Here is a 25,461-nt window from a genome sequence, read left to right on the forward strand (position 1 = left end):
GAGCGGAGCTGATGACGAATACAGGCTGCGACGGACGCACACGCAGCCCGCGCTTGCACGACAGTACGTGCAGGGCAGCGCGAGGGAGTCCCGGTCCGTCACCGGCGCGACTCGCGTCCCGCCTCCTCCGCTCCCGCCACCCCCGCAGCTCCGCGTCCGCCTCGGTGCGAGGCCTCCGCCGCAGCGAGCCCGCCGGCCCCGATCCTGTCTCTTTAAGTGGCGGGGCCTGAGGGCCGCCCCTGCCGCGGCTGCCTAGGTGGCCCCGCGCGCCGCTTCGGAGGGGCGAGCCAAGATGGCGGCGGCTTTGGCTCTGTGAGGAAGACGGAAGAGGCGGTGGAGTAGAGAAGGCGACTTCTCAGGAGAGCCAGGGGTTCTCGGGCGGCCGGGCGCGTTCAGAGCCTCCCGGGCAGTGCTAGCCCGTCGGTTTCGGATGCTTTAAGCGGCAGGGGCGGAGCGGAGGCTCCGTCTGCAGAGGCTGGGCCAGGTACAAGGAAGGAAAACATGGCGGCGGCGGCGGCCTGAGGAGGCGGCGGCGGCGCGGGAAGCGGCTCTGCGGAGGTCATGGCGGAGGCGGGAGCAGGGCTGTGAGGCGAGCCGCACCTCGCTCGGACGGCGGGCCCGTAGGCCGCGCTGCGCTGCGCGTCCCCGTCGGGGCTGCTGGGCGGCCGCGCTCCCCCGGCCTGGACAATAGCGCCGGGGAGCGGGCGGCGACTGGAGGCGGCGGCGGCCCGGGGCTCGGACCCGGGAGCGGGCCATGCGAGCAGCGGCGCGGCCCCGCGGCGGCCAGCGGCGGCACTGAGGTCCCGGAGCTCCGCGCCTGCGGCCGCCCGCCTCTCCCGGACACCGTCCCCGGGCCACCCGGGCGGGGCCCCCGGCCGGCACCATGACCGACACCCGGCGGCGGGTGAAGGTCTACACGCTCAACGAGGACCGGCAGTGGGACGACCGGGGCACCGGCCATGTGTCCTCCGGCTACGTGGAGCGGCTGAAGGGCATGTCCCTGCTCGTCAGGGCCGAGAGCGACGGTGAGTGGAGCTCGCCGGGGGCAGCGGGGCCGCGGGCGTGCGGGCGGGAGCGCCGCGGGTCCCCAGGTCCGGTGGAGCTCGCTGGGGCGCGTTCGGGGTGTTTTCCCCAAGCGGAGAAGCGTGCGGTGGGGCGAGGCCGAGCGGCCGGCCGGAGCGGAGCACGCCGCGCCGGGCCGCCTTTTCGGTGCGGAGAGGTCGGAGACCCGGGATCCCGAGCCCGGCGTGGGTTTCGCCCTAGCGTGACCTTGAGAAAAGCGGTTAACGAATCCGGGCTGCCCTTGGCTCACCCATCCGTAAAGCAGACGTAAAGCCTTGCTTGGAGCCCATAAAGTTCATAGCGGTTGCGCACGTTGAGGAAGCGCTGTTCTGGGTTTTGTTTTTTTATCATTTTGTTTTATTTTTAAACGTTTTCCACTACATCTTTAAGGTCTTTTAGGGTCGGCAGTAGTGGTCTATAAATCTGGCAACTTCACGAGACACGGAAAATGTTTCTTTGGCTTGCGAAGGTAGATTTGGCTTGTCCGGGGTTGGTTGTCTTTTTCTTAAGAAAGGAAGATAATTGTTATTGTTGTAGTTTATCGAGAAACCCTACGCAGAGGGCTTCTCTTTGTAGCCTTGGCTGCCCTGGAACTCGCTGCGTAGACCAGGCTGGCTTCGAACTCAAGAGAACCGCCTTCCCCTGCCTCCGGAGTGCTGGGATTTAAGGCGTGCACAGCCACGCCTGGCTAGGAAAGGAAGACTTTGTAGCTCTACCGTGGAAACCCCTGAACCTTTGGAACATTTTATTGCAAGTTTCTCTGATTGCTCAAGCTTATGGTCCTCATTTGGTTCGATTAGCAGGTGGGGAGTTTTAGAAGTTGAATATTGCCCTTCTGCTTTCGCTTCGGGTCTGTTGAAACAGTCTTCAGGGTCCAAAGACCAAGCTGTTAAGAATAACAGTTTCACGTTTTAAAATACTCGTTTCTGCGGAGCTTACCATTTTCCTTGGTTACATTCTGTGAATTTCACTTAGTGAAAGAAAATATACATGTTGGGCAAAACTTTTCAAATTGTTTCTTTGGAGTCTAAGTATAATTACCTTGTTGCATTTAATCTGCAATTTTTCAGTTGGGAACTGTTTGTAGTTGCCTTATGTCTGAAATATTGCAAATTTATTTCGGAGATTTTACTTCTTTGGACTATACCCGGTACTCATTCCATGAAAAACAATATTCTCAAGGCTGTAATTGAAGATTGTAGAAACATTGACTTGAGTGGAAAAAATGGTAATTTGGAGTATAGTGTCCACAGATTATCTTTATAATGCTACCCAAAATAAGTTGACGCTAGTATAAAAGGTTACAGGTGTTTTTTAAAAATTTTTCTAATGTGAGAGGCAGGCAGTTAGTGAGGCTTGGTCTGAAAACAATTTTCTGATTACAATAGGTATAATTTTCAGAGCTAGTTTTTTTTTTCTTCTTCTTCTTCTTCTTCTTCTTCTTCTTCCTCACTTTACATCCTTGTAGCCCAACCCTCCTCTCCTCTCCCCTACTCCACTTCAGAAAAGGGGAACTCCCTTTCCCATCCAGCCCAGCTCATCAAGTTGAGCATGTCCTCTTCCCCTGTGGCCTGGCAAGTGAGTCCACTCCCCTTACTAGAGGACCCACATAAGGCCTAAACTGCCCATCTGCTGTATCTTTGTGGGGGCTTAGGTCCAGTTCCTGCTTGGCCCTTGGTTGATGCTTCAGTCTTCTCAAAGCCCCTCTGGGCCCTGATTAGTTGGCTCTGTTGCTCTTGTGGCGCTCCTGTCACCTCCCTTTCTCTTCCCTCCCACTTTTCCACAAGACTCCCTTCCCATTACCCAATGTTTGTCTGAGACACAGCATCTGTTTTGAGGTGCTGCTGGGTAGAGCCTCTCAGAGAACAACTCTGTCAGGCTCCTGTCTGCAAGTTTAGCAGAGCATTGTTCATAGAGACAGGGGTTGGCACTCTCCAATAGGGTTGGTGGGTCTTTTGGTTGGGCCAGGCATTGGTTGGGCATTCCCTCAATCTCTGCTGTTGCCAGAGCTGAGTTCTTATTTGGCCGTTAATATATAAGTTGAATGTGTATGTGACTGTCACATAACCACCATCTCTACCTGTTTGTACATGTGGAAAACTTTCCTTACAGTAAGTTGAAAGTGTAGGTTTCAGGGTTAAGTTAGCTGCTTATTTTGAGGGTGGGATAAAACTGGGAATGGAATCCAGAGTCTTGAACATGCTAGGCAAGTGCTCTACCACTAAACCACTGCCAACACCCAGTTCAATTGTGATCCTTAACTCTATGTAGATTTTAGATCAGTTCTGAATTTCAGAAATAATACATGTAACCTTATTCCACTTTATTTAATTATGCGAAGACGTTGTTGTTTTTTGAAACAATCTCCTAGAGTACCTGGTATCAAACATGGTGTGTAGCCAAAAATCTGGAAATTCTGATCCTCCTGTCTATCTATTCAAATGCAGGGATTATAGATATACTACCTCATCCAACCTGTTTGAAGACCCATTCTCTAGCTATGGCTGGGCTGCAGCACAAAGCTTTAGCCCCTCAAGTGTTGAGATTACTGGCAGTGAACTAACACAGCCAGCCAGTTTTACAAAGACCTTTTGAAAGGATAAGCATAAAAGGATAAGATGTCATGCTATTTTGGAAAATCTCTTCTAATAAGGTTTTGTGAAAGTCTGGTGTTTTATGCCCTTTTATATTTTTATCACTTTTGAAATAGCCTCTAATTTTTTCTCCATTTCTCCCTTATGGAGTTTTGAAGTTCTAATTTATTAGAACAGGTAAATTTTTTATTTTATTTTATTTTTTTATTTTTACCCAAGAGGGAAAAGAGCTAAGCATAATTACTGATCTGCTCTTGTAAATTTGTGTTATGAGGAAAGCTAATTCCAAAGAATGGATTTAAGCTGGGTGTGGTAGGTACCTCATTACTAATTCTGCCACTCAGGAAGCAAGGCAGGAGGGCCTACATAATAAAACTTTTTCACTAAATAACAAAAGAAAAAAAATGGACTTAGAAAAATTGTAGGATATTTGTAAAGAAATCTATGCTTTAATTAATGAGGCATTTTTCCCCCCACAGGTAAATTCTAAATAAGATTAATAGTAGTTGAAGTTTATTGAGTGCCTCCTATATGCCAGAGCCTCTTTAAGCAATTAACTTGTATTTACAGCCATAATTCTTTTTTATTTTAAAATTAATTTTTTTATTAATTACAGTTTATTCACTTTGTATCCCAGCTATAGCCCCCTCTCTTATCCCCTCCCATTCCCATCCTCCTTCATCTTCTCCCATGCTCCTCCCCAAGTCCCCTGATAGGGGAGGACCTCCTCCCCTTCCCTCTGACCTATCCTATCAGGACTGTACAGCCATAATTCTTAAAACCATTCCCAAATGTAGGTACTACATGTTTTATAGATGATGAGAGTGAGGTGGTAAATATAGGTTGGTACAAGTTCAGCCTGGGCTGGTGGTCTGCATTTTAGTGAGAAATCTAGCCTACAGCTTAAAGCACTTACAGCTACTTATGGTGAATGTATCTCTCATGCTGTGCTCTGTTTACATGCTATTTTATTCTTGACCTCAAGGAATATTTCAAAGAAAACAAGATTATGTCTTAGAGATACTTGACTTTATAGTGAGGATGACTTGAGAAGTTCCTCACCCACCTCCATTTCCTCCTGCTGCGCCATCATGCTTTGTGAGGTGCTGGGGTCAGACTCTGGGTTTTCATGAGTGCTAGGTAAGAGCCACATTGAGCCCTACTCTCAGCCTGAGATAGCTCCTTATTTATTTATTTATTTAGGCTCCTATTTGGCTGCTTGAAAGTTATGGTGTCTTCTACTAGTTTAGTTCACCCCTTATTGTATGGTCCTCCCATTCCGTTACATATAATTGAGAATATTTTTCATTGTGATGACCACTGAAGGCATTTTTTTTAAACAATTAAAATTTAATTATTTTGTTTACATGCGTATTTTGCCCGCAGGTATGTATGTGCACAACATGCATGCTTGGTTCTTTTGAAGGTCAGAAGAGGCCATTGGATCCCTTAGACCTGGGAGTTTCACTGTCATGTGTATTCTGGTCTTACTTTGTATACCAGGCTGGCCTCAAACTCACAAGTATCCACCTGCCTTTGCCTCCCAGAGTGCTGGGATTATAGGCGTGTGCCACTCAGATCTCTTCTTTAGTGAAGACTTTTCTCTCTCAGGTTTTACGGTAGTTCTGTGTTTCAGCAGTGCTTTAGTGTTATGCTTCATTTCTCTGTTAACTTACTGAAGGATAATGTAAACCTAGCCAGTTTTAGGATTGCAGAAGAAAAGTTAGAAGTTGGAATTTCTCCAGACGATGACTTTCTTATACATGCCAGACAAGTGTTTTACACTGAGCTATACATTAGTTTAAAAAGATGCCCTCTTCTCAAAATCATACCAGTGTTCTTTACTCTGGGTTGCCTGGACAGTTTCAAGAATCGTGTTTGGGGTGGGCATGGTGGTGCGCCCCTGTAATCCCAGTTTTACAGGAAGCTGAGGCAGGAGAATGGCTTTCGTTTTGAGACTTCCTGCTCTGTATTGAAAACTGCCCTTCACCTCACCCACCAAAATGTTTTTTCCTGTTCCTCCCTGGTGTTTAAAGTCCTGGACTCAAGTGATTGATTTTTCTATCTCAGCCTCTTAAGTGTCTGGACTACCTGGCTTCAAAAATAGGGTTCTTATGTTTGTTTTTATTATTGTATTTGTTTATGAGGAAAGGGTAATGTGTATGTACTTGTACATGTAGAGGTCAGAAGAGTCGTCTAATATTCGGTTCCCTGCTGAACTCGTCATTAGACTTGGCAGAAGCATAGCGTCTCACTAGCCCTACTTTAAGTTCTGTAAAGCATTTTTACATTTCAAGATAATTCTATCTATCATCTGACTTGTCTAAAAATTAAACAGATTGAATTGAGGCATGAGAGAAAGGAGATGTAGGGACATACTCAAGGTAGCTCTGGTGCCTGATGGAGTTTTCTAGAACACTATCTTGGTCGTGAAAAGGAGACACTTTGGGTGGAAAGTGTTTCCGTTTTTTGTTTTCAATTTTGGCTGTTCTGGTAAGAAGCAGAGATATTTCATCTGTGTGTTTTCATGGCTGTTCTTTTTAAGTCAGCATTTGTATAGACTCTTACCTACAGGAAGCGTTTGGGATGTATATTTAGTTAGCTAGAGTTCGTAGCCAGTGTTAGTACTGTATTTGAAGAGAAGCACATTTTTAAATGCATGTACAACAGCTTTGTAAAAGATTTAACAGTAGTATCTTAAGCAAAACCTTAGAAACTAAACGTGGAAATTTATGCAGGTTTAAGGACTATCAGCCAACTATGGGAATAGTTGGTGGGATCCGAGTATTGTAGGGACTGACCTTGAAATTTTTGTTTTTATTTTTAATTATGGTGAGGAAAAGTTATGTTCACAACTGTAGTGTCCATGGAGACTAATTGGATACCCTGGAACTAGAGTTATTAGCAATTGTGAGCCACATGATGTAGGTGCCAGGGACCAAACTTGGATCAAACAGTAGTTCTCTACCTTCCTAACACTGCGACCCTTTAATACAGCACCTCATGTTGTGGTGACCCCAACCATAGAATTATTTTGTTGCTACTTCATAACTGTAGTTTTACAGTTATCTATATCTGATAGTAGGATGTCTGCATGGGACTCCCAGAGGGATGCAAGACCCACAGGTTGAGCACCACTGATCTGGAGGAAGAAAAGCAAACAGAGAGCTAGAGCGATGGCTCCATGATTAAGAGCATTGGCTGCTCTTTCAGAGGATCTGGTTAAGATTCCTAGCACCCACGTGGTAACTAACAACCACTTCAAACTCCAGTTCCAGGGGATCCAGTGTCCTCTTCTGGCCCCTGTGGCTACCTCATGGACAAGCAGTACGTACACAGACAAACATATAGGCAAAAACACCCTTAAAGTTAAAGAAAAAAAAATTATGACAGGAGGTACTCTTAACCACTGAGCCTCTTGAGCTCTACCCTCCATGACATACTTTTTAATGTTAATGGTTTGTGAGTTTTCTTTCTTTTTGTTGTGTATGGATATTTTACCTGCATGTTTTTCTTTGCCACCACTTACAAACTGTTCTTGGAGGCCAGAAGAGAGCATTGGATCCCTTTGCACTGGTAGTGTTGGAGATAATTGATTGCCATGATGTCTGTGCTAGTAATCAATTTGAGTCCCCTGGAAGAGCAGCCCGTGGTGCCCTTAACCCTAGAGCCCCTGCTTCTGTTTTTTCTTTGCTGTGTAGCCCAGGCTGACTTCAAATCTAAGTCATTCTTCCTCAATTTCTGTATGCTAGGTTTGTAGGCATGAACGATACCATTAACTCATTGTTGGTGGTGCTTTCTTCCTGCTAATGAAGCTGTGATGCTGGTGATAACCAGTATTTTGGAGTTGTGTTTGGGTAGAGTGAAGTGTGTGGGGAGGGGTGCAGAGCTATCTGTATTCATGTTTGAAATTAAGACCAAGACCAAAGAGCAACATTTACATACCGCTTGATATAATTGATTGGTTGATGCTGAAGGTACAGAAAAATACAGAAACTCCTAAAGTTTTCACCTTACCCCAACCCTCGGCATAGAGTTTGAACCTGGTGCCCTGTACATGTTAGGCAGGTGCTCTTCTACTGGGCTACATCATCCCTAGCCCAAGAACTCTCATATTAAGACAGCTTCTTTTGTGACGGTATGTGAGATCCATATAAAGTCTTCTAGCTGTAGTATTATGTACCAGAAGCTTAGAAGTGGTTGACATTTGCATGAACCTTATGCTTGTAATGTGGTGCTGGATTACCTTTGTCAAAGCTCCACTTCCTATTGCAAATGGCTGTCAGTTAAAAATTCAAGTTACTAAGTGCTAGTTGTGTACTAGATATTGAGATAGGCTCTTCACATAAATTTTCAATGAATAATCATACCATTGTTTTCCTAACCATAAATTTTAATGTTTTCATTCTTTGAATAGTTTTTCAGTGAGTGTTTTTCCCTCTACAGTTAACAAGAAATCTAGGTGTGTAGGAGAGGAGTTGTTTGTTTTTGCCGTACTAGCTTTTTGAGGTACTGAGAGTTGAACTTGGGACTTGGACAACATAGACAAGCACTGTATTGTTGAGCTACACAACAGCCTTCTTTTTGCTTGCCTTCCCTAAGCCCAAGATTTATTTTAATCATGTGCATGTATGTGGATCTGTGCAAGTGAATTCAATTTTTTTAAAGCATGTGTGCCAATTAGTTTAGAGTTCCCTGAGACTTTCTGTGATATATTTCTGAGTAATCACTAGCAACCATCACTCTCAACCCCAATCAAAGTAAGCATGGCAACAAATCACAAGAAAACCCTTCCTATTTTATTTTATAGGAGGAACCATGTTGGTCATCCATTATTGGTATATTAATACAGTTTGGTTATCTGTGCCAGGTTATACAAACCTCTCATAAAAGTAGCACAGTATTCCACTCTGTGTAGTATTTCTCAATTTATTTACAATACCTGTATTCTTATTTGAGGATTCCATACAATTCATTTGGATTTTATACATTAATATTTATCATATTAGAAACCAAAACTGAATCTAGGCATGGTGGCATATGCCTTTAATCCCAGCACTCAGGGAAGTAGAGGCGGGTGGATCCCAGTGAGTTTGAGGACAGCCAGGACTACATAGAGAAAGTGTCTCCAAAAAAAAGAAGAAGAAGAAAGAAACTAAAACTGAGACTTATTTATTTATTCACTTGAAAATAATGATGTTTGATTATTAACAAAATAATGGTTATGTGTGTTTTTCTTTTGACCTTTTGAAATAGGGTCTCTTTTTATATAGATCTGCCTGTCCTAGAACTCACTATGTAGACCAGGCTGGCCTCAAACTCAAAGAGATCCACCTGCCTCGTGCCTCCCAAGTACTGGGATTAAAGATGTGTGCCACTATGCCTGTGTTTTCCTGTGAGTTGGAGTGGGGAAGGACTGTGCTGAATACTTACTGCAGATTATTAAATTACCTTTGCCAAAAACCTGTCCTGTTAAGGAGCATAGTAATTTATTTATGTATTGATGTTGTCTACACGGATTTATGTGTACCACATGTATGCTGGTGCCTGTGGAAGCCAGAAGAGGGTATCCAATTCCCTGGAACTGGAGTTACAGGTGATTGTATAGGAGCAGCAACTATTATAAATACTGAATCATCTCTCCAGTCTCAGGATCATATTTAATTTTTCCCTTGTTGGAGTGGTGAATACCTCTCACCTAAAGTTGAACTCTTATGCCAGCATCCAGATCTATACATTACGATAGAATTACTGTTTTGGGTCTGTAACTAACTGATGTTAGCACTACATAATTTAAATTGTCTGTTTGTCTCTCTTCCTCACATCCTAGACAGGTTTCTCTGTGTAGTCCTGGCTGGTCTGGAACTCCGAGATCCACCTGCTTCTGCCTCCCAAGTGCTGAGATTAAAGGGTGTGCATCACTGTACTCAGCTAATTGGAGGTTAGACAAGGGCTCATAACTTAACCCAGTAAAAACCATACATAGATGGTAGAGACATCTGATTAGATAGACTGGCATACATAAACAAACTGTAAATACAGGACTAAAATAGTAATTTGTCTTTTAGTTAATCTTACTTAAACTGAACATTGAAGAACTGTTTCCCAAGTTTCAACCTATGTACTACTTGGGATAAGGCTCTAGAAACAAGAGCTGCACTTTGTCTTAGATAAAGCCAAGGGATATGGGAGAAAGGCTTGGTTGGGCACATAAACTGTGCCACCAGGGAAACTGGCATGGAGTGAGGTTGAGATGTGTCCAAACCCAAAAATCTCAATCTTAAGACTGGTAGGTGTAAGGATCACTCTCTCCTTGTTCTGTGCCTGTATGTTCCAGTACACAGTCTCATGACCCTTAACCTGCACAGTTATCAAGGTAATCATGTAGCCTAGTACCTGGAATTTGTCTCCATGAAAATAAAGCTTTTGTAGTATCTCAGCCCCAGCCAATGATATACACCCACCATGAAAATCCCTTGCCACTCCCCAAGGTTCATATAGCCCTTATTCACCCTGTATAAAGTGCACAAGTTGTTTTACCGAATATTGAGTATCATCTAAGAGCTGCTGTTTCAGTTGGGAGGTTAGGCAGAGACAGGTGGATCTCTGTGAGATACAGCCTGGCCTAAAGAGAGTTCCAGGACAGCCAAGGCTGTTACACAGAAAAACCCTGTCTCAAAAAGCCCAAAGAAGGGGGAGAAAGAAGGAAGAAAGAAATTGTTTTTAAGGGGAGGATGCATATGAGTGCGGGTGCAGAGTTCTGGAGCTGGGCGTTTTACAGGTGTGAGCTGCCTCTGACGCTGGTGCTAGGATTTGAACTGAGTTTCTTTGCTTGAATCTGCTGAGCCAGCTCTTCAGCCTCCTGTATTTTCCCATAGAAACCATTTTAATTACGTGGCCTGAACATTAGTTTTAGTGGAAAATAATAGAATGCAATTTTTGTTCTAGTAAACAAATTGGACAAATACAAAGATAACTTGGGGCAGGATCTGTGTATTTTCATAGTCCTGGGGCTTGAACTCAGCCTTGTACATGCTAAGAAAGTACTGTGCCACTAAGCTGTGTCCTTTCCCTATGACTTTACCATTTTCAAATTTAATTCTGTTGAATTTGCCTGCATTTTTCATGTGATATATCACTAATACAGGTCTTTAATCAGTAAAACAAAAATCAGAACATTGTAAATATAGTTAAACGCACTGGAAATATTTTATGATTAATTTTGGGGAAAGAAATGTGATTGAAACCTTTCTGCCCTGCCCCTAAATTATGGTAATTCTTGTCTGAACTTCAGTAAGCCAGAGATTGGGGAGGGGTACAAAGGAAAGAAGAATAAAGAACTGGCATTTGGTGGGTATGGGTAAACAAAAAATGTTTAGTTACCTTAAATTCTGAAAGGATAAGAGATGTAGATGGAGTCTTTCTGAGCCAATGAATGCTAATGTATGAGTGTTTGTAATCACTTAGCACCGCTCTGAGCAAATAGTGAATGGTTGCTTATAGACTTACTAAGTACATTTAGCATAAGGACAAAGTGAATTTTGAAATAGTAAGCATTGGCTCTTGTCAACCGTCTAGCCACTATTTGGAGTGTGTGGAGCAACTGTAAAGTGTAATATGAGAAGGGAGGAAACTAAGGACAGCTGCAGAGGAAAATTGTTTCTCAATCCAAAACTTGTTTTTAGATACTCTGTCTCCAGATAAACTAGAACTGGTTGATGAGTTAAGAGGTAGAAATGGTGGATGAGCATAATGATACATGCTCATAGCCTGAGCTCTTCAAGAGGTGGAGGTAGAGAATCGTGATTTTGATGTCTGTGTTACTTAGTGAGAACACAGCAACAGCAAAATGGGAAGGATGGGAAAATAGAAAAAAGTAGAAGAAAAAAATTAGAAAATTGAGGCTTCTGAGTTACTTAGGTTGGTACTTAATGCTTGCTTTGAATTCTTTCTGCCACAAAACCCAATTTTCTGTGTTGACACTGGTCACATTGGATTGAGATGCTTATTTAAAACTATCCTGTAAATCATATAGATAATCAGACATATTTAACCCTGGATTATCTGAGGATTTCAGAGGCTCCAAACAAAATAATGGTATAGAAATGTTAACCCGATTGAGATCAGTATGTTATCATTGTGCTGTACAAATAGATACAGTTGTTACTTGTTAATCAAAAATATTTTTTAGAGGTGGAAATGCTACCTTCCTGATTTGCTCGTTATGCATTATATACATGTACCAAATTAACCTGGTTCCATAAATATTTATAATTAATGTAATTTTAGAAATTAACATCCGGCTTCACACTACTGGTTTGCTGCCTTATGTGCTCTATAAATTGTTAGGTTGGTTTGCTTAGAAGGGGGCTGCCAAGGGGGGAGTTCCAGACAAGGTTTCTCTGTGTAGCCCTGGCTGTCCTGGAACTCATTCTGTAGCCTGGGCTGTACTCCTACACCCAGCCAAATTGTTGGATTTTTATTGCTTTCCAGTCTTCACTCTTCTTATTATCATGCCTGTCTTATATAACACACACACACACACACACACACACACACACACGCACACACACGCACACACAAAATTGAAAGTGTATTTACCTTGAAGGTGTATGTAGTTTAGGGTACCTGCCTCACATGCTTGAGACTTGGTCTTGTACTACCACCAAAAATCCCAAAAAAGTTAAGTGTGTTTCTTAAGCTACAAGGTGGTGTATTTTTTTATTATTATTACATTCATTGTTTTGTTTGTATATGTGGGAATAACTCTGCATGTCACGGTGGACATGTAGAGATCAGAGGATAGCTTTCAGAAGTGGTTGGTTCTCTTCTGTGGTGGGTTCCAGGATCAAAATCAAGTCATCAGGCTCTTGCAAAGAACACTTCTACCTGCTGAGCTATCATCTGTCCAGCCTAAATTACATCTTAATTTTTTTTTCTTAATTGAAGGTAATGTGTGCAGCTGTTTCTGTTTTGCAATAACTTTTTTCCCCTGTTTTATAGGTTCTCTTCTTCTTGAGTCCAAAATAAATCCTAACACGGCATACCAGAAACAACAGGTAAAAAAATAAATAAGCAAAGCTGTCGCATATTGTGCATTATCTTTTCAATTTGGTGATTAAATAAGTTTACCATTGGATTCTTTACAATAAGAAAATCAGAACAGATTATAACATTTTGCCAAACTGATTATTAAAAAATAGTGTGTGCACATGTGCGTGCTTGCATGTATGTGTTTCAGACCTGTTGGGGGGGGGGCAGAGAACAATTTGAGGGAGCGATTTCTTTCTCTAATCTGGGGATCAGACTTGGCTCGTCAAGCTTGATGGCAACTATCTTTACGTCTTGAGCCATTTTTCATGCCCAGTGTATGATTTCTACCACTCTATATGTGGTTACAAGCTGTTTTTGTTTTTTTTTTTTAGTCTTTGGTTTGTTTTTTGGTTTGCTGTGTGTGTGTTTACTTGCATGTGCCTGACCGATTCCCTCAGGAGTTGGGTGTGAGTCAGAAGAGGGTATTAGCTCCCCTGAACCTGGAGTTCGGGATAGTTGTAAGCGACCATGTGGGTGCTGGGATCCGAGCCATATCCTCTGCAAGAGCAGCAAGTGCTCTTAACCACTGAGCCATCTCTAGCCTTGGTTTATTTTGCTTTTTGATACTGATAAAAGACCTTTGTGCCCCTTCCAGGCTGTAAGCATGTGCTCAGTTATCTGTATTACCAGCCACGATTTTATTTATGTGTGTTTGTGTGTATGTTTTTGCATGTAGTTAGGTACCTACAGAGCTAGAAGAGATTGTTGGATCCCTTGGAATTTCAGATGCCTGTGAGATGCTTGACATGAGAGCAGGGATCTGAACTAGGGCCTCATGATTGGGCAACAAGGGGTTTTAGCCACTGAGCCATTTCTTCGCTTCCTTATTTTTTATTTTTAGGTTAATGTTTTTGGGGTGTCCCCACTCTTTCAATTTATTTCATTTACTTTGTGTGATAGTTTAAGCGCCAGTATGTTCGGAGGTCAGAGGATAACTTTCAAGTGTCACTCTACTCTTTCTGCTTGGGTTCTAGGGCTGTTGTCAGGCTTGCAAGCTAAGTGCTTTTACCCATTAAGCCACTCTACCTAGTTTCAGGCACAATTTTAAAGCAAAGAAAAGAAAAGCTGTTGAAAGCTGAGTTCAGATTACAGATGCATGATTCTCTAAACTTAAAGTAGCCATTTCTTTTGTTTTACCTGAAGGAAGAAGTGACCATTGCTCTAATAATCAACTACTAACACAGCTAAGCTGCTGAAGTTCCTTTCTGTGCTGTCATAGGTGCCTTTGCAGACAGAATGTTAGAATGTCCTCTAGAACAGGAGACTGATAAGGCCTCAGTAGGGCCTTAGAATGGTGTTAAAGAATTTTTCAGTTTGAATCTGTACTCTTTCTTATTTCCTTGTAACATGTACAGAAATACCTAAAGGTAAAGGCTTCGATATAGTACATACTGGTATTATCCTGAACTTTTTTGCATATACAAAATATATATTGAAAAAGCCATTGGAAATCAGGAAATCTCTTGCCCTGAAGGTAAAAGTATGAAAAATTTATATTAGCAACCTGTTTATAAACATAAAACTTTGCTTTATCATTGACTATTAAAATAAGAATAGAAGGAAGTTGGTATTAGTAGGAGCTGGGTGTGGTAGCACATGCCTGTGAGCCCAGCACTTGTAGGGTGGAAGATAGCAGGATCAGGAATTGTAGCTATAAAGTTTGAGGCCTTGTCACAGAAAAATAAAACAGACAAACATAGCTATAGTGGAACATAGAACAAACATAAGGTTATATAGTGCTGCTGGTTCATAGCTATAACTCAGTACTCAGGAGGCTAAGGGAAGTAAACCTGGACAGGTAAGATCCTATTTCAGGCAAAGAACATGAATTTTTACAATGTGAGGTGTTGGGTAGGTGCTTTAGAGAGTTCAAAGGCAGTAGTCATTGAAGGAAATGCACCCACTAGTCCCAACACCACTTTTATTTAGACTGGAAACATGGCAGCAATGTTCTGGAGCAACATGAGGAAGGTATGGTGACACTGATAAGGACTGTTGACTTGGTGAGACTTGCAGATGCATACTTCTGATTGGGACAACTGCATGCAGGAGGCAGAAATTACTCAGCTCAAGTACTCAGTGGAATTTGGTCATTCCAGATCTATCTTAAGCCTTGAGGGGAGAACTCAGTCTTTGCGTAGAGGCTGGCCTAGAATAAAGGACTCCTGAGCCCAGGCTATGTCTAACAGGGCCTGGGCACTCTCCTTGATGCTGCATCCAGAGCACAGGGGAAGCAGGGCTCCTGAGGAAGACTTTCTAGGTAGAGGAGCCCACTCAAGCCTTAATGTGTGGAAGTGTATCTGATAGACTCTTGCCCCAAGGGTATGGTAGGCCTAGAATCTCTAGCTTAGCTCCAGAAACTGTTCAGTGCTCCTTGCTGATGCTATGACAGAAGATTGCCTCTTGATGGCTTCCCTAAGAACATATTTAATGTACCTTCTGGTTGAGCCTAGGAACTAGAACCACTCAAGCCTCATTGTCAAAGGAGCAGTTGGTCCTGCTCCAGTTTACAATGCTAATCACTGCTGTAACCTGTGTTATGGGCACACAGGTTCATTGGACCCTTGCATTATGACTCTTTGTTTTGATTTTGGGTTGGTTATTAAGCCCCCCCCCCTTTTTAAGAATATGAAATTCTAAACTAGATGCAAAGGCATGTACTGGTAATCTTAGCTACTCAGCCCAGTGCAAAGCCACCTAATACCGAGACCCCGTTTCAAAATAAAGTTCTGGGCTAGTAAAATGATTCAGCCAGTGTGTTGCTGTCAAGCCTGACAACCTGGGTTTTAGCCCCTGGGTCTACATGGCGGAAGGAAAGAAGAGGCTCTCATAAGCTGTTCCCCTGTTTGGCATTTGTACACCAGTGCTCACTCCCTCCAACACACATGTGCACTAGATAGTGTGAATTTATCTATGACGTTTTGCATACGTGCATATATGTGTTAACAGCTGTGTGCTTGTTGCCTGAAGAAGTCAGGAGAGGGCATAGGGTTCCATGGAACTGAAGTATCAGACAGTTGTGGGCTGCCATATGGGCTCTGGGAACCAAACCCAGCTCCTGCAAGAGCAAATGCTCTTAAATTTTTTCAAAAATAAAGTCCTATTGGAATGGGAGGAAAGAGTGGTAGAAACTAGGAATGTGTTATATCTTGAAGCATGTTGCCTTTATGAAAGTACTGGAAAACCTTTGTGTAAATAAATAAGTGGCTTATATGTTAAATGGGGGGGGGGGGTGATTGGTTTTTTTGAGACAAGAGTTGCTCTGTATAATCTGGTATTTGTGGACCAGGCTGGCCTGGAGCTCACTGCTATCCATCTGCCTCTGCCTCCCTGAGTGCTGGGATTAAAGGTATGCACCACTTTGGCTGGCTTACGTGTTACAAATATAACTATGTTTGTTTTGAGAGCAGATCTCACACTTTAGTGTTGCATGATTTAGAATTTATATAGCCCATGCTAGCTTCAAATAGTCAACCTACCTCAGCTCCCTAAGTGTTGGATTAAAGGCATGGTTCATTCATGCCTGGCTTAGCCAATAATTTCAGAGGTTAAATAAGCCACAGGTAAAGAAAAGCTGTTGACAACCAGTGGAGGTATGTGCGGCTGATTTTATTAGTTCATTATGTCGACTATTCTATTGGGCATTTTAATGAGACTATAAAATAATATGGGGGCTGAAAAGGTGGTTCAGCAGTTAAGAGCACAAGCTGCTCTTCCAAAGGACCTGGAATTGATTCCCAGCACCCACAGCTCACAACCATCTGTAACTGCAGCTTTAGGGGATCCAGCACCGTCTTCTGACCTCCAGTGGTGTACACATGCACAAACACATATACAGAGAAAATACCAGTGCACATAAAGAGAAACCTCTTTTTAAAAAAATTTAATGGTCTTGGTACAATAGTTTGGGGTTTTTATTATATATGCGTTTTTACAGTGTTTTTCATAGATTTAGGTTTTTAAGACATTGTTTCATGTGTATAGATTTTACAGTGAAGTGTAAAAAAGCATTGATAATTCAGTGTTAGAAATGTAAAAAATGATGTTCTGATTTTTTTTATTGCCTTATTGCTTTATTCATTTGCTATACCTTGAAGGGTTTATAATAACGGGAGACTTTTTTTTTTAATTCAAAGGACACTCTGATTGTGTGGTCTGAAGCAGAAAATTATGACTTGGCCCTTAGCTTTCAAGAAAAAGCTGGATGCGATGAAATCTGGGAGAAAATATGTCAGGTAATTATAAGAACAGAGAAACAACACAGTCTTTAATAATTTTTCCTTCAGCATACAAAATAGTGAGTTTCATAGTGATATTTAAATATAAATACATTGTTTATTCCCCCATTGCTGTTCTTGTCTCTCCTCCCCCGGTTACCTTTTTTCTTCAAGTCATCCTGCTTTTGTCACGTGTTAAGTTTGGATTCTGTCTGTGACAAAAAAAAAAAAAAAAAACACTTTCATAAGAAAGTTTCATCTTTTTTATTCTTTATTTTTAACTAACTTGTTTTCCTCTTAAGATCTCCTTAGGAATACCCTAATCCAAACCATAGCAGCTCCTGTGCTAAGGATAAACTGGGGCACAAGGGGGTTACCCAGTTGAGGGAGGTGTGTTAGCAAGAGGCAAGCTAGGCTCAGTAGATCCTGAAGGGACAGGAACAGCACAGTCTCCTGATGATCAAACATGGCAAAGAGGGAGCCAAAAGTGACTCAAGTTTTGGCCTAAGCAAGAGGAAGGATGTTGTCATCAGACTGGGGACAGCTGCAAGATCAGGCTTGCTGGTCATGGTGGCACATGCCTTTAATCCCAGCACTCAGGAGGCAGAGGCAGGTAGATCTCTGAGTTCAAGGATGGCCAGGGTTATACAGAGAAACCCTGTCTTGACAAACATTCCTTACCCCATAAAGACCTTATTCTACTTTCATGTCCTTTTTAATCTAAATTCTCTATAGGAAGAAACAGACTTGTCTGGCCTAATCTATTTAACCTGATGATTTCTTGTTCCATTCATTTTCCTACAAAGGACATTTCATTCTTTACAACTGAATAAAACTCCATTGTGTATATATGCCATATTTGCTTTATCCATCCACCTGTTAATGAGGTGTTTCTGGGTGGACTCCTTATCTTGTCTGTTTTAAATAGTGTAGTAAACATGCACATGCAAGTATCTATGATAATAGTGACTTAAATTCCTTCAAATATTTATTCAGGAGTGTTAAAACCTCCATCATGTGGTGGTTCTATTTTTAGTTTGCTTTTTTCACCCAAGAACCCCTGTACTAATAGTCACTGCATTAGTTTATGTTCCCACTAACAGTGTTTTTCTTTTCCTCTGACATCTGTTTTTTTGTATTTGTTTGTTTGTTTTTCTCGAGACAGGGTTTCTCTGTCAGCTTTGGCTATCCTGGGTTTGCTTTGTAGACAAAGCTGGACTTGAACTCAGAGAGATCCACCTGCCTCTGCCTCAAGTGCTGAGAATACAGGTGTGCTCTACCATGCCCACCATCAGTTGTTTTCTTTATGTTGGCTGTTCTGATTGATATGAGATGAAATCTTGTAACTTTGTTTGCTTGGTGACTAATGACTGATGTTTAACATCTTTTTATTCATTTTATTTAATTCAAAATTAAATCAATTAGCCTATATTTTCTTACCATTTTAGTGGGAAGAACACTTTTAAAACACATTGTCATCAGCTACAATCAGCATGCCTTCTATAGACCTCAAAGGGTCTTTTTCTCTTGTCCAACTGCAGCTTTGTATCTTTAAACCAACAATACCCCCTCTTTCCCAAACAGTGCACGTCTAGCCCCTGATAACCATAATTGTACTTGGCTTCCAAAGCTCCTCTTTCCTATAGGTGAGATCTTACGCTGTTTGGCTTATTTTATTTAGTGTAACTCTTTCTAGGTTCACCATGTTATTGCAAATGGTATAGTTTTCTTCTTTTAACACTCAGTTGTAGAGCGTATTTAACTTTGTTTTTCTCATGTATTGGCTATTTATGTCCTTTTGTGAACTGTCCTATTAATTTGCCCATTTAATGATTGATTGAGTGATTTGGGTTTCTCTCTCTCTCTTTTTTTTTTTTCCCCTACAATTTATTCATTATATATCCTGGTTTGAAGCCCCTTCCCTCAACTCCATCAATCCCACCTTCTCTCCCTTTTCCCCTTATCCCCTTCCCCTAGTCCACTGAAAGGTGGAGTTCTCCACTATTGGCATCTGCCCATAGCTTGTTACGTCTCATCAGGACTGCTTGGATTCTCTTCCTCCAGGACCTGGCAAGGTCTTATCATCAGGGGCGAATAATCAGAGAGCAGTCAACTGAGTTCATGATAGAGGCAGATCCTATTTCCCTGACTCAGAGATCCACATGGAGAATGAGCTGCCAATGGGCCACATCTGAGCAGGGCATCTAGGTCTTCTCCATGCATGGTCCTCTGTTGGTGCATCAGTTTCTGCAGAACCCCCCCCTGGGCTCAGATCTTTCAGTTTTGTTGGTTGCCTTGTGGGACTCCTGTCCCCTCCATGTCCCTCTATTCCCACCCCTCTCTTCTTCCATAAGACTTCCTGTGCTCCGCCCAAAGTTTGGCCCTGTGTCTCAGCATCTTCTTTGATCCCATTGGGTGAATCCTTTTAGAGGACCCTCTATAGTAGGCTCCCATTCTGTTTTCTCTCTTCCACCGCTTCTGGTGTCTATCCTGTTTGCCATTCTGAATGAGATTAAGGATCCTCCCGAGGGTCCTCCTTAGTGTTTAACTTCTTTAGGTCTGTAGGTGGCTGTCCTATATTATGTGGCTAATAATCCACTTAATAGTGGATGTATACTATGCCTGTCTGGGTTACCTCACTAAGGATGAGAGTTTTCTCTTTTTTGATTTATCTAATTTTATTTTATGTGTGTTAAGTGTTTTGTCTGCATTCATGTCTGTGTGAGGGTGTTGGGTCCCCTGGAACTGTAGTTACAGACAGTTGTAAGCTACTATGTTGAGTGAGTAATGGGAATTGAACCCAGATGTAGAAGAGCTGCCAGTGCTCTTAAATACTGAGCTCTCTCTCTCTCCAGCCCCTCCCCCCCATTAGGTTCATTTTGAGGAATGAAAACAGACTCCTGTTTCTCACTCTGCAAAGTTCAGTTCCAGGTGAACTTAATATAAGACCTCAACAGGAAATATGTTAGAGAATAAGCAGGGTCCTTCTGAGGCTTCTGTCCTGAACAGCAAAGGAAACAGTCAGAATGGAGAGATAGTCTGTAGAGTAGGAAGCACTTTAGCTACACATCTTACAAGGAATTAACTCAGCATTTTATGTTTTTCAATGCTTTCAACTAATGTCCAAAACTTTAAATAAAATTCAGATAGATTTCTTAAATTCTCTCCATCAGTGAAAAGCTCATACTAAAGACAAGAATGGCTTCTGTAATTCTGACACTCAAGAGAAGATGTAAGAGATTCAAGGCCAATGTAGACCTATCCCCCCCAAATTTTTTTAATGAAAAAGTAAATAAAAAGAAAAAGACTTAATGTGCTTCTCTGTGTTAAGTTTTTCTTTGTTTTCATAGCACATGACTATTGCCCTGTAGAGTTCTTAACATTGAAAAAAGTGACACCTGTGGGTTTAAATGTGCAAACAAGCATCCATTACACTGGAAGCATCTTGTTCTTCTTTGTCTTTTTGAGTTGAATGGTCTCACCCTGGGATATGGTCTTCTCTTAGGTCAGTATTTAAATTATTAAACATGGCCTAGGGTGGTAGCTATCCTGCGTGGGTCCCCTTTAATATCTCATTTTACTACGCCTTTCATTAGTCTGCTTAAACAGGGTACCATGTAGCTCAGGCTGGTCCTGAGCTTGCCTGTGTAGCTGAGGATGATTTCTGACTAATGATCCAAAGGGTTGGGTGACTTCCTCCACCTCCTAAGTGCTGGGATGACACATGTAAACTACCATGCCTGAATTTTACTCTGTGTTATGGATTGAACTTAAAGCCTCATGCACACTCAGCAGATACCCTTCCATCTAGGTTACATTCTGAGCCTATTCCCTAGTCTTTGTTATGGTGTGTGTACTTAAGATTTATTTTTGCTTATGTGTATACTTGTGTGTCTATGAATTTATGTATGTGTGTGCAAGTGTCAGGCAAGAAGAGAGTATTGGATCCCTTTGGAACCGGAGTTACAGGCATTTGTGAGCTACCCAACCTGGTTGCTGCAGTCCAAACCAGGGTCCTCATGTTAGAGCAGCAAGCACTAATAACTAACTGCTGAGCCATCTCTCCAGTTTATGGGGTTTTGTTTTGTTGGATGTGTGTTTATTTTGAGACAGGGTCACAGCTCAGCCAGACTTTGAACTTGTTAAGGCTGATCTCAAGCACCTCCTAATTGTGCCTCCATCTCCCAAGTGCTAGGATTAGAGGCATGTACCACGATGTTCAGCTTCAAGACATTAACCGCAAACCCTTGCAAAATCTATCACTGTCAGTTTCAATGAGTGTCTGTCTAATGCTCAGCAAAATTTGTTTTATTTCACAACCTCTTATGCTTAAATTGTGTTTAACTGTAAGGACTTCTACATCCGCCCTACATAATAGGTTACATTATAACATTTTCAGACATATACAGTTATTTTTATCATTAACCACCTTCCTCTACCCTCTTTTGTCCCACTCCCACTAATCTTTTCTCTTCCCAATGAATCCCTCTTCTACTTTAGTGATGTGTATGTGTTCTTTCAGTTTATCTGTCTGTCCATTCATCCCAGTTTCGCTGAAGTTGTTTGTTAGAAAAGCATATGTATCCCAAACCACTGAAGAAAATGCTTTTCCACATTACTCACTGACATTAATTGTGTATGAATGCCTAGGGTGAGAGTGATGGCCCCCATGATCCTCTCCCACTTCCATGACCGGGTGTCGATGGGCCCAGTATTGCAAGTAATCTTAGCTGCCAGGAGTTTACAACTGCCATGACACTGTCATTCCCAGAAGACAGGTGTCTATGTACTGCCTTCTCACCCCCTCTAGCTTTTAGATTCTTTTTATTCATTCTCCAGTGATGTTTTCTGAATAACCCTTAGAGAGGATGATAAAAAATGTCCAGTGTGTGGCTGAACATTCAGCAGTCACTGTGACCACAAAAAGAAGCTTCTCTGACCAGGACTGACAGCAACATTAATATATGGGCAATAACAGTTTTTAAGAAGGAAATTAAAACATACTCACTTAGCAAGACAACAGTAGTAGCTTCAGTGCTAGGGCCTTTGACCTCCCTAGCCATGGGCTTTTGGCTAGATTGATAGTACCAGATGAGAATTCTGTTCTTTAGGTTGGGCATCTGATCTAATCTAATTAGGATGCAGTTGGTTACCCTCAAAACGGGCTTGCCACTATGGAGCTCATCCTGCTTGGTAATTCATGTCTAGTACTTCAGTGTTGTTGAAATGAGTTGGATATACAAAGTGAGACTGTAGGTGTCTTCCACAACACACAACTTCTGCATCCTGTAACAAAAAACATGTGGTGTCTTTAGCAGTAGGGGCTTAACAACTAGGTTATAAGTCTCTTTTTAAATGTAGAACTTCCACAGTGACATAAAGTTGGGATTTATAACAGAAGGGCTTCTGGAGAGTCATGGAGGCTACAAATTTGTATGTCTGGAAAAGATAAAATGGTTTCATTGCTTGCTTATTTAACTTTCAGCAGATACTCCTTTACACATACAGATTTCACTTACTATATATGTGGCTTTGTTATTATAGGTGCACTTTGTCCTAACTTTGTCTTAATCATGGGACTACTGCCTAGCATTTATAATAAACCATTGATCCACTTTGGTCCAGAGCTAGTTTGCTCCTGGTATTTGAGATCATTTGACATTATTTTTTTTTCATTACAATTGTGTGTATTTATTATGACCATAACATTATTAAAATATAAAATGCACATTTGACTTTTACTTAAATAATGAAGATCTTGGTAGATACTATCTAATATATGGCACAGTTCTAGGAATATTTGTATGAACTTTTCCTGGTTAGAAAAGATATCTATGAACAGAAGACTGGATGTTTTGATATTAGTCCTGTGTGTACATCTTGAAGTGGCTGACAGTCTCAGTTTAGGCTGTCCTAGGAAGTTGCTCCTGACACATGTACTTAGTTTGCATAAATATGAAAACATGTCATTTGGAGAGTTACAGCATAGTAGACAGTTGTATTAAGTTTGATAAGAGATTCTTACAACTTGAAATTTGTCATTACAGTTTAATATCTCCGTTATCTAAGGCTATTGTTTAGATTTACTGTTTGAATTTTGTTAGCTACCACAAAATCTTTTTTTACAGGTTCAAGGAAAGGACCCTTCAGTGGACATCACTCAGGACCTGGTGGATGAATCTGAAGAGGAGCGATTTGATGATATGTCCTCACCAGGATTAGAGTTGCCATCATGTGAATTAAGTCGACTTGAGGAAATTGCAGAGCTTGTGGCATCATCTTTACCTTCCCCCCTCCGTCGTGAGAAACTCGCATTAGCACTGGAAAATGAGGGTTATATTAAAAAGCTTTTAGAGCTTTTTCATGTGTGTGAGGATTTGGAAAACATTGAAGGACTGCACCACTTATATGAGATCATCAAAGGGATCTTCCTCTTAAATCGAACTGCTCTTTTTGAGGTTATGTTCTCCGAGGAGTGTATAATGGATGTCATTGGATGCTTGGAATATGACCCAACTTTATCACAACCACGAAAACACAGGGAATTTTTAACAAAAACAGCCAAGTTTAAAGAAGTGATTCCCATATCAGATCCTGAGCTGAAACAAAAAATTCATCAGACCTACAGAGTACAGTATATACAGGATATGGTTCTCCCTACCCCTTCAGTCTTTGAAGAGAACATGTTATCAACACTTCACTCCTTTATCTTTTTCAACAAGGTAGAAATTGTTGGTATGTTACAGGTAAGTTGGTTATTTCCCATTTCCTGTCCTCCCTGTCCCTTCCGTACTTATAAAAGGTACCTGCTTTGATTGATAACATTTAAAATTCTAATTACTTTAAGCAAAGAAATATTTTCTTAAATCCTTATGTCTTTGTGATATGATAAATATTTTGATGATATTAATTTACGTTATGATAAATAATGTTACTTTTGAGATCTCATGGTTGTTGTCTTCTGGGTAGGGATGGCAAGCTTGATAGTACTTGGTTAGCATGCACTGGAGATCTAAACTTAGTCTCAGGTGTCAGAAATTACAAAAGGGACGACTTCAGGAGAATTATATTAATCAAATAGTTGGTGGAGCTGGAGGCATAAGAACGTGTTCTTCCATAGAACTGGAGTTTGGTCCCATTACCCACATCAGGTACCTATAACCACATGTGTACGTGTGCCTCCCAAAAGTATGTTTTTTGAATAGTTGAGAGTTTGGAAGTTTGGATTCTATTTGATACTCAGTAGCTGATTTGGGAAACCTCTTGAGTTTCCCATCTGAGGATTGGTCATACTAGTTCTATATGACACTGAAGTATCTGAAGGTCAAGTGAAACCATACAATAAAGTGTTGAATGTTTCTGTAAAACTTTGGAGCTTTAAAAAAGGGTCTCTGTTGATGATTGGTTTGAATGGGAGCTATGTCACATAGTATTTGACAAAACATTGATCTGTTCTAAATGAAATAGACTTTTTCTGTTTGTGTGGGTGTGGTATAATATCTGTATATGTGTTTGTGGGTACACACACCTTCGAACATGTGGAGGCCAGATGGTGTTCTGTTAATTACTTGCTGACTCATTCCTTTGAGGTAGAACCTCTCTCTGGGCTTATGCATTGCTTTGTGTCCTTGTTTGTTTCTGTTCTTCTCCCCACTCAGGGTTGCTGCTGGTGTATATGGGTCTGTGCCCAACTTGTTGTCTAGGTGGTGGGAGCTGGACTTAAGTTCTCATGGTTGCTTTCTTAAACACTGAGCTTTCTCTCCAGTCCCTAAAGTATAATTTTCCCTACCAACCTTCTACATGTACACTTATAAATCAAACACTTGACCACTGAATAATTCCTCTGTAATACCACTAAATATTCTCATGCTAATCTGGTATGTATATTGAAATTGAATGTCATTAGTTTTGAAAGCTGAAGAAAACATCAGAATCCTTTGTATTTATGCCTACTTATACATCTTTTATAAGAAATAACCAGCATTATAATTGAGTGCCATACAGAAAATGTTTCCTAAACACTTACCATAGTAAATATAATACTTAACGCCTAAGACCGGAAAGATGGTTCAATGCTAGAAGGAGAGAACCAGCTTTCAAAAGTTACTCTCTGACCTCCATATGTGCTTTGTGACACATCGCTCTCCTCAGTCCTAATATGTAGATAAATGTAATTTATTTTTGGGGGGTGGTCGTCTGGAGAGATGGCTCACTGCTTAAGAACATCGGTTGCTCTTCCAGAGGATCTAGGTTCAATTCCCAGCACCCACGCAGCAGCTTACAACTGTCTGTACCTCCAGTTCCAGGGGATCTGACATCCTCACACAGACATATATGTAGGCAAAAGACTTGTATTGTAGTCTGGAGTAGCATTGTATATACTCCTAGCTAAGAAAATAGGTTTAAATTTTAACAAAATGTAGATGAGAAACTGTAATGAGGAAAATTCCGGGGTTATCAGGGAGGATCTATATGACCTTTTACCTACCTAGAAT

The 25,461-nt window shown here is 41.6% G+C and overlaps 1 protein-coding gene across 2 annotated transcripts in view; it reads left to right on the plus strand.

Annotated features, from left to right (window-relative positions):
• The first annotated feature begins 873 nt into the window (after nucleotides 1-873).
• Nucleotides 874-25,461, plus strand: part of Ppp4r3a (protein phosphatase 4 regulatory subunit 3A) — a 42,750-nt gene continuing 18,162 nt past the window's right edge. For both annotated transcript variants that reach the window (XM_055592814.1, XM_055592815.1), the window contains exons 1-4: nucleotides 874-1,025; nucleotides 12,660-12,715; nucleotides 16,886-16,984; nucleotides 23,095-23,712. In XM_055592814.1, coding sequence (XP_055448789.1) covers nucleotides 884-1,025; nucleotides 12,660-12,715; nucleotides 16,886-16,984; nucleotides 23,095-23,712 — 915 coding nt within the window. In that variant the 5' untranslated portion in view covers nucleotides 874-883. The remainder of the gene's footprint in view (nucleotides 1,026-12,659; nucleotides 12,716-16,885; nucleotides 16,985-23,094; nucleotides 23,713-25,461) is intronic.

The sequence above is a fragment of the Psammomys obesus genome, unplaced genomic scaffold, assembly GCF_907164565.1.
Source record: "Psammomys obesus unplaced genomic scaffold, mPsaObe1.curated_primary_1811, whole genome shotgun sequence".
NCBI classification, from domain to species: Eukaryota; Metazoa; Chordata; class Mammalia; order Rodentia; family Muridae; genus Psammomys; species Psammomys obesus.